The sequence below is a fragment of the Chanos chanos genome, chromosome 6 (assembly GCF_902362185.1).
Source record: "Chanos chanos chromosome 6, fChaCha1.1, whole genome shotgun sequence".
Taxonomy (NCBI): Eukaryota; Metazoa; Chordata; class Actinopteri; order Gonorynchiformes; family Chanidae; genus Chanos; species Chanos chanos.
Genome location: NC_044500.1, coordinates 38,939,678 through 38,949,557, shown reverse-complemented (window position 1 = coordinate 38,949,557; position 9,880 = coordinate 38,939,678). Strand labels below are relative to the sequence as shown.

At 41.8% G+C, this 9,880-nt stretch overlaps 1 protein-coding gene across 1 annotated transcript in view; it reads right to left on the bottom strand.

The window, feature by feature from the left end:
* The window catches only part of LOC115814485 (S-adenosylhomocysteine hydrolase-like protein 1), a 19,977-nt gene extending 10,097 nt beyond the window's left edge, over positions 1-9,880 (bottom strand). Inside the window, exons 1-3 of the mRNA XM_030777344.1 lie at positions 9,467-9,880; positions 608-719; positions 307-450 (exon numbers count right to left, since the gene is read on the bottom strand). Of these exons, the coding sequence (XP_030633204.1) occupies positions 307-450; positions 608-719; positions 9,467-9,643 (433 nt within the window). The 5' untranslated portion in view covers positions 9,644-9,880. The remainder of the gene's footprint in view (positions 1-306; positions 451-607; positions 720-9,466) is intronic.

Below are 9,880 nucleotides of genomic sequence, written 5' to 3'. Positions count from 1 at the left end.
TTACAAATATGAGGCTCACCCAATGTACACCTCACAGCTATGTTAACCCTTCTCTGGGCAATATAAAAAGCTAGCCAAGGTTATAGAGAAAGACCTCACCTAGTTTCCAAGGTCTGTTGCATATGACAACATATTCACTAAGCAAAATTAATAGCTTACCAAGCTTTGCTTGAATGTACTGTGACCTTGAATGCAGAGTTTCATGTGAAATGATAAAACCAAAAATGAATGAATGAATGGAAGAGAGAACTCAGCACTCTGACCCTGAGAGAGACAGGAGAACAACGTCAGAGGCAGGGCACACACCTTGTTCAGCTATCTCGATCTCACGGCGGCCAAACTCAGCCTGTTTGATGTTCTTCACACAGAAATCACTGTTACCCTTGGAGTTGGCCTGTGTCTTGTCACGAGGAGAAGTCTCATCATCAGAGCTGTCTGTGTAGGACGCAGCTGCGTAAGGGGGAGAGAGGGTGAAAGGTACGTGACAGAGTTTTCAGAACCTCCCACAGTTATGTACCAAAGTACATTATTGTGAGTAAAGTGTATTTTTAAATTATGTTTTGTGTGTGTGTGTGTGTGTGTGTGTGTGTATGTGTGTACTACATACCTGAGCTGTAGCTGTCAGTGGAGGACTGGGAGATGGATCTGGACAGGGAGCGACGGCCAGTCTTGGTGGGGAACCTGCTGAACTCCTGTTTGTCCTCCACAAACTGGATTTGCTATTGGGGGGATCCAGAAAATAAATATGTAAACTAAACTGATAAAAAATACCACACAGAGAGCATGCGTTTAACATGAGGTTTTCTTTAACAAGAGTAGAGCCCTCTCCTCAAATTGTAACAATGCCACGAACACCAAGCACTTATGCCAGGAATGAAGAAGATCTAGAATACAAACCACTGCATGTTTTTCTCTCGGTAAGTGTTTTAGCACTTAAACAGTGAGTACCGCCCTGAGAGAATTTGGCTGGTGATAATGCATCCTGAGGGATGCCTTTGTGTCCTTGTTTGTTTACGTGTGTGTAAGAGTAAGGAAGGATCACGTGTTGAGGGGTATAAATATAGCAACTGACATGATAATCTGTATCCCAAAGAGCGGGAGCCTCTTTTTTGTAAAGTCTCTCAAATAGATGGCATTACCCAACAGACATCTGTTCATTGAAGACTGGCCTCACAGTAAGGTCAAAGGCCCCTGTAGTGGTGTCTCACTGGACAGAGAGCACGCAGCGCTAGACTAAGGGAAGGCTACTCTGCCCAAAAATAGAAACTAGGCTCTCTTAACACAGCAGAAACGATCACTTTTTTAGAGTCTATTTCCAGCGCTCATACCAAAAGCAAAAATGTCAAAACTATTTCCTCTTCAAAGATCGCTCTCTCCAGTCCCAGGCTCACACGACTCATAACCATGAGCTAATGGCAAGCATTTTTTTGCATGACAATTACAGTCTTGTGTTAGGATTTTTATTTGGCCACTCGCTTGATAATAATCACGTAAGAAATAAAAAGGCTTTTACATGCAATATTCATAGTGCCTTAAAAGCCTGGGGGAAGCACACACTACTGCGGAACACTGGTAATGTAGCAGAGAAGCAACAGAACAGTTCTCTGCAGCTTGTCTCTGAATAACATGAGCCACGGTGCTTTAATCTGTAAATCACAGATACAGACAGCTTGCGTGCATAAAATTATTCAAAGCCCCAATCTAAAGGCCGATGCAAAGTTCAATAACCATTAATATAACATGTGACTTTCCCAATACAATAACATGTTCGTATATTACGTCACTAATTGGGCGGAGGTAACAAGTAATGTGTAATGTATTACTGTTTTCCAGTAGCGTACCCGACATTTGACTTTGGACATTCATCAACAGAATAAATCACTTCAGCCTCTCTGACAAGAACAGGATTTGGGAAGGCTCAATCAGACAAATGATGGTGCTAGAAACACACTTTTAACCGGCAGGAGGAATTGAAGGATGCAATTTAATATCTTAGTGAGAGATATGTTTAATATCTTAGTGAGAGATTTGCACCTAGATTATGACATTACTTTAAAAACCATACACATGCTAACCTCAGACATTTAGGTCACCGAACAGAACATGCCAGTGACTTTAGTCTAAATAATTTTACGCATCAAATTTCCAATACTGTTAGGAACAAATATTAAATGGTGTTTTTTTTTTTCTTTGCCCAGCCGATTCATTTAAAGAAAACAGCCCCCAAAAGAAAAGCCATCCTAATTCTGGAGTTCAATGAACTCAGACAGGAGCTATGATGCATTAACTTCTAGACTAATCTATTCTGATCTGTTTCTGTTGTACACAAATTCTTTAGCAGTTACATGGTCAGGGTTTGGAACCTTGAAAATACCAACCAATTTGAAATAAGCTGATTAAATTTCCAGGAGTATTACACAATTTCAGCTGCAAGATTCTCCTGAACACTTGATCGGTGTCGGCACCTGTTTGTGGGTCCTGGTGCGCTGGGCTCACAAAAGTCTGTGGCCAAGATGGACAGTGTAGGGGGAAAAGTTGGATAAAAAGACTAATCCAGAGAGTATGTCAAGAATCCACTGAGAACAGAGTAAGTATCAAGAATATTCCAAGGGGCACCACGGCTAATCAAACATGCTAGCATGTCTGTAGGTCTTTGGATGAACTTAAGATACAGTAGAAACTCAGACACAGGCGGAAGGATCAATTACAACCATCCCCGATCAATATCAATTTAGCAGTTCTCAATGTTTCAAAAGACTGCTCTGACAAGTAGATACAGATTTGGTTATGAAAGGATTCCTGAACCCTTATTGATTTGCATATGATGTCTCATGACACATCGTTCTGTTGAGCACTTTACTTGTAATTACACATTATCAATGATGCAGCAAATCCATACTGATGTTTCCTGATGCACAGTTCCTGAGTGACACCTTGTGCTAAGGCCATCGGAGAAAAGTGTGATTAAAAGCACTGAGCGACTCCAGTGGAGCTGGCCCTGGAGTTCAAAGGCCAGGTGATTTAATCAGAGTACAGTCTGTCAGCTTCAAATGACATGATAGGTTTTAGCATCCAGATGGTTCATAAAGCCATTTTAAACTTACTAAATACATGCACCCAAGCACACACAAAACAGACATCTACACTGAAGACAAACACAGGTATCCTCCATTTAGATGAAAAGATCATTTAGTTGAAAGGTACCTGCTGTGAATGCATTACCTATGCTTTTGTATTAACTACTGTTTAGCCCTCAGAGGCAATATAGGTACCATGCTGGTACAGGGTAGACACCGCCTCTATTTCTCCTGTGTCTTGCTCCAGCGACCATGACTGTTCCTTATGTAGTTGTATAGAATCTGTTTTTTGTTTTGTTTTGTTTTTTTCTTTTTTTTTTAACTGAAGAATGGCCTGGTACTACTACAACGAGTCAGAAACCTGAAGGTATATAGACACAAGTAAGGTAAATGCAAATGCGTGAGCGGTATGAGTACTCAGACATCCGACATACTCTGAGCGAAAGACCATAACCTTTTTCTCCTTGAGAAAAAGTATTAGCATAATACCGAAAGGAGTTTTTTTCCACCTAAATCAGAGCTTAGCTTCAATCCAACAAGGCAAAGCTCTTAATGCACAGTTACTTTTCTTACTTTGCCTCTCCTCCCTGTGACACTTGCTCTCTCTCTCTCTCTCTTTCTCTCTCTCTTTCTTCAGCAATGAGTTGGCTGTTGGTTTGCTCATTCGCTTCTCCTTCATGCTGTGCATAAGAATGAGCTCTCCCATGACAGCCCATAACAACCACACTTTAGACACCCATTCCCCAAGTCTTGTTTCCCCTACTAACTGCCAAAAATTCCCTGCCTGTTTACTCCCGTGGTAACCACTGGATAACATATGACACTACGGACAGCAATCACACAGTTGTTGAGTCTACGCTGCCTCCTTTCCAAAACTCTGTCTAGCTTGATATTTTTGGTTGAAAATTTACAAAGCTTAAGAGTAAAGTAGTCACTTCCCTCAGTAACATGTCACATACATAGGAGTTATATACGATGAGCCTCACCTGTCATGAAAGGGCTAAAGATGGTTTTAAAAAATACTGCCATTCAACATTAACCTTTCAAGGAATCACAGTACAAAGACTCTTATCAGCTGTCAAGTTAAAGCACCTGAATGCTTTAATGGCGAGAGCTCCAGCAGCCAGCACCTCAGAGACAGGAGACTGAAGAGCTTTGTCCAAAAGGGCATCTCACCAGGGAATAGCCCCCAAAGGCACAATCCATTCACTCACCCTGCCGTGTCTCTGCGCCATGGCTCCCTGTTGCAGGTCTGTACCTCAACAGCACTGCCTCTCCTTCTCCTGAGTGTTTTTACATCCAGTGTGCGTTATCATGGCAATCTCCACGCCCGGGGGGTGAGAGAGGGCTGTGCCATAGCCGCCACCACCAACCACCTGACCAACCCCCCCCACCTTTTTTTTCGTCTATGTTTTCCTCCTCTCTTTCACTCTCTCTTTTCTCTATCACTGTCTGTCTGTCTGTGTGCGCGTGTGTGTGTGTGTGTGTGTGTGTGCTTCTAGTCCTACTTAATCTGGCTGTAGTTGCATGTTGGTGGTCAGCCTGAGGTCGACGTGCTAATAAAAAAGGATTCAACGGGAATTAAAGCCTGTTTTCATAAGCCTAAAAGCGCTGCAGCACTTCTGCTGAAAGCTCGTGGCTCAGGTTGTGTCTAAAAATATAAACGACTATAAACCATCCGACAGAAACACAAACACGCGGACGCACCCTTTATCTTTACCCCCCACCAACCCGTCAGGGTGCAGAAGTCACGATAAATGAAAAGAGGCTACGATGGAGTGTAAACTGTGCGTGGTCATTAGCCACTTAATCCCACGCAACTTAAACTAATCGCACCTGATTGCCCAGCCAAAACACCATCAGTAAATCACTGGACTATGTTAGGCCAATGGTGCAGATTATAGAACAGGCGAACCCAGTGACCTCATTATATTTCTCTGACACTGCACACTCTGGGAGCCACTGGGTTTCAGCCTCATAAATATGCCATCAGTTGTAAAGCAGTAGAGTCACACAAAAATACATTACACTGGATTAAAGCAAAAACATATAGCTTTCACAGTTACTTATGCCAATTAGTAAGATGTGATTTTATGCACAACAGATACTCTGATCCTCAGAAACACGTAATGCCAAACATTTAATGATCTGAGATTTACAAATACTCTATTTTAAATAAGCCCATGGACTCTACTAATAATTTACAGTGTAACAACAAGGGAGATGTTGTTGTCACTACTGTAGTCGTGGCTGAATGTCAAATCCAGACTGCATAACCAGCGTTAGTAAGGGGCGTTTCCAAGGTTGTCCCTCATGATGGGGGCTGTTCCAACATGACTGACAGGTGTCAGCTTCCACAGAGCCAAGAGGTCATCGGCATGTCTCTGAATGTTTCCATGACGCTGGGGTAATCCTTAAATCAGACAATCCGTCTCCAAAGTGTTGTGGGAAACATGCTGATCCCTCTGTCACACACTAGCCAGGTGCACAGCACTGGGACAAACCCACACAAATAAACACACTTTACCTCTCCATTCTTATGTAACGCCAAGAAGGATCCTGCTCATGCCAAATGAAAGACAGATTATTCAGAATTCCATTCAGAATTATAATCTCTCATTTTGAGGGAACATATGGGAAGGACCAAGGAATCTGGACTGATATAATGCTTTGATTCCAAAGCAACTTTTCACAATAAACGTGCATCATGAAAATCTTTGGTTCTTAGGCCTTCCACGTATTTTGCAAATCCAAGGACTGAGATTAATTTCAGGGATTAATTTCATCCAAAGAACACGCAACTATATCAAGGAAATAGAAACTCCCAGTGCTTCTGTAACTGTACTGGACGAGAAAGATAAAACTCTTTTAGTCAGATATGTGAACGCACAGCCTCGAGCGCCTTCTAGCATTTCTAGCCTTCAGTATTTCAGTTGCTTTTAATCTCACTTCTTCGACAAAACATTAATTATATCAGAATAACATGTCCTTGTAACAGATAACAGCCTAATTCAAGCATAAAAGTGAATTATTTTCAGACATGCCGCAGTTCAGTGACATTTGAACTAATTGGAATATTAACTCTAATGTATAATCCTAAACAGACATTGCGCAGTATTGTGTAACTGCCTAATGGTCACTTAACAGACTGTGGGTGGACTGGAGAACCAAGTGAACCACCCACACATATCTCAGTGTTTGATTCCCAGCATCCCATAGTATGTGTTTTAACCCTCAGTGAGGCAAACACGCTCGCTTCTCTCCCTCTGTCTCTCTCTCACTCTCTCTCTCTCTCTCTCTCTCTCTCTCTCTCGCTCTCTGTTGACACCAGTGAGTGAGCAGCTAAGAGCTATCTCTCCTCTCTGTTAGATCAATACCACTGTTGCATAATGGTTGTACACTGAGAAACATTACACCTCAGGCTTGCGTAACATGCCAGGCTGTTCCGGCTGCTTCTGCAGGAGAGGCCTTGAGCCAGCTTTTAATCAGATGATACAGTGTTAGCCTCCAGATTCGAGATAATGTTACTGAGTAGCTAAATCTTTCCAATAACGGAGCTAAACTCACTTTAGATTGTCATAACAGACTCTCAACACAAAGAACCATCACAGTTATTCGTTTTATAATAATGAGAATTAAACAGCCCACAACACTCATTATTTGTTATTCTCAAGCAGGACTCCAACCCCGCCCTGGCTCCGCATCCTTCTCTTTCCCTCATGATCTCAGTCTGGGAAAAAAAAAAAAATAGGTCTAGTGTTTCAGAAAGCTTACCTGTATATCACTGACACCCCACTTTCATTCTCAGGCAGAGAATGAGGGCCAAACAAAACCCCTCTCAGACAGGCCTAAATTACATCCCTGCACTTTATTGCAAGGCTTTTGAAACCTCAATTAATGAAAGCAGCGGAATGAAAGAGGGGGCTCCCAGAGTGAGCCTGTCCCGTCTCAGTGAAACTAGAGAAACAAGTATCAGCTCTAAAAGTTCACGAAGGGGAAGCGACTGATCTCAGTCCCTGAATTCTCTGGGCTCCAAATATGATTTTCCCAGCAGTCCCAGACAAGTTCTATGTGTATAAGCACAGAGCAGGAGACCAAAAAATCAAAGTCCCTCTTCCTAGTACCGCCTCAGTCAAAAGTTTTCAAAGTAAGAGATCTGATGTAATCATTTAAGTCATTTTTTCCTCATAAAGTAAACCATAAAGAACATGCACACTGCCCACTTACTCTGCTCTACGAGGCTACCAAGAAAAGAGGAATGTTTGGACTTGTACAACGAAAGCGTCCCTGGTCAAAACAAAGAGCTATAAAACATTAAATAGTTCCACTATCCTCACACCATCATTTGCATGTTTGGCCAGATAACGAAATGCAGCAGTGTCACAATGCTTTAATACAGAGAGTTGATTGAGATTGTGAGCAGAGCTTCCTGAGACTTGCATGCCTCTTTAAAATCATTCTTTCACTTCCTCCTTCCTTCTCTTCGCGATGGAAACAATAACCAGGAAGGCTATGCGTTTTATATCTTACACAAGAAAAAAGAATGTCACGGTTGAACAGATGACAGGCTTCAGGCTTCGCTCACCTGTTGGTTTACATTGTTGCAGAGATCCTTCAGCTCCTCTGACACGAATGTACAGGTATCAGACATTAACTGGAAAAGTTACTTGGAAGCTCAAAGTGGCGTTATCTGTGCCTCTAAACGAGGGAGTAAATGAATTATTGAATCACACTCAGTGTTGAAGTATTGATGAACAACATGGGACCTGACTTAGGCTAGCTCATATGTACTTTGTAACTGTATCTACAACAGCGTGCATTAAACCATCGGTATAGAGTAGGCCAAGGTTTTCACCAAACACTGCAGCACACAGACAGGCCTAATGCAAGCTATGAAGCCCTGCATTACGCATAGTAGTCCATTTCTGCGAATTCCTCTACTGCACCGCTAAGCCCAAAACAAACAAACCAACCAACCAAAAACAGCCTGTTAAAAAGAACTGTTCAGGGCAAGGTGGCTGAAGCCACTTAAAACTGCAGAACATATTCATTTCTGTGTTCAGTGTAAAACAGTGTTTAGTTTAAGTATTCTTGCGATTCTGTCAAACACCATGTGTGACAACAACAAAACAACATCTGTAGTGGTAGAGAGTAAATACATTAGGGAGTCCAGAAGGGCTTCAGTTCCATGTTAACTGGGATGAACCAGTCATTTGTATTTTCTATCAGTTATATAATCCTCCTGCAGATTCTGCAGTCCTTCTGAGAAGGTAAGTGAAATCTTGTTCTACAACAACTGCTCTCCTACAGAGAACAGCATCTAAATTTCAGTCTTATAAAAAAAAAAGCAATTAATAGTGCTCTAACTTCCACCAGCAACAGTTTAGAACCCTCAAAACAGAGGACTAAGTAAATATATTTTATGTTCTCACAGGGTATGAAAATGGCTGACTATTATCACAATTCAGGTTGCCTTAGAAATCTGTAGCACCAATCTGGAAAGACTGCCTTGGTTACCACTCCTGCAGTACCGGCCTGATCTGATCCATTCTCTTTAAGAGGAAATGTTTTTCATCAGCCATAGGACACAGTTCAGTCACATAAACTGATAGAGTGACAACTACATGACTGAAAGTACTATCTCGAAGCACACATGGACAAAGACAGAGAGAAAGAGAGGACAGGGCATGTGAGAAGGGACAGAGACTTCAAGAGTTGAAATGAGATATCCTATCTCCATGGAGCACAGGGCAAGAATTACATGAAAAAAAAAATGTCATAGCGTAATACAAGGCTTAAGGATACATGTCGGACTGAGAATTGGAAAATTAAGACTGTGTGACATTACACAATTATAAAACTGAACTACAGTTGTATCTAACGCACAGTTGTAACATTCCATGCAACCATACCATATCTAAGCCCATACGTGCATAACTAACTTTGTCTAATGTACAGTTCCAATGCGAATACCGATAAAACACACCCTGATGCAGCATAGAACCGTTACCGGCGCCTGATGATTTACTTACCAAGGTACCAGCCTGTTTAGGTCTTCTGACATGTTAAACATTGTGCAAAAATAAGGTTGTTGACATATTCAAATCGGGATAACAAACGTGAATAAAGTCACACTGCTTTCTAAGCAGAGCAAGTAACTTACTTGGGAAAAACTATTTGGTAAACAAGTGCTAACTTAATTTGTTCCTTTATAGACCTGAAATATACTGAAATAATGCGATACCCAACAATGCTGACAAAATTTTTAAATGCCTGTCAGCTGGAGCATCAAGTATAAATGTGGCAGTTCCGTGTGTGACATAGTAATTAATTGCGTTAGTAGAGCGTTTGTGGTTCGTTATTAGTTAACGGCTGCGCTGTGATCTTACCTTTTTGACAGGTTTATGTGCTGTGACAGCGCTGAAGGCAGATGACAAATCCCCCATGTTTGCTTCGGTATTCTTGCTAACTGTCATCGCTGAGTATTTTTCCGCCACATTTTCACTCTCCTTCACCTCTTTACTAGCCTGCTTCACTTCTAACTTTCCGTCCCCCGTGTCCGACATTGTAATCAATGTACTAGGTTACTTGGTTTGCTAGCTCGACGGTCGACTTCGATACTATCACTTCCTCCTATGAACTAGGCTGGATGTCGCCAGATGTTTCCCTGATCGCTCCAACAACCTCACAACAGTCGAAATAAATGTTGCTAACAGCTGAAATAAAAATGGAAGTGTTTCTCTCCACAACTGGCAATTAATACAATTAATTTTGCAGCAGATGCTGTAGAGTCGAGCACCCCT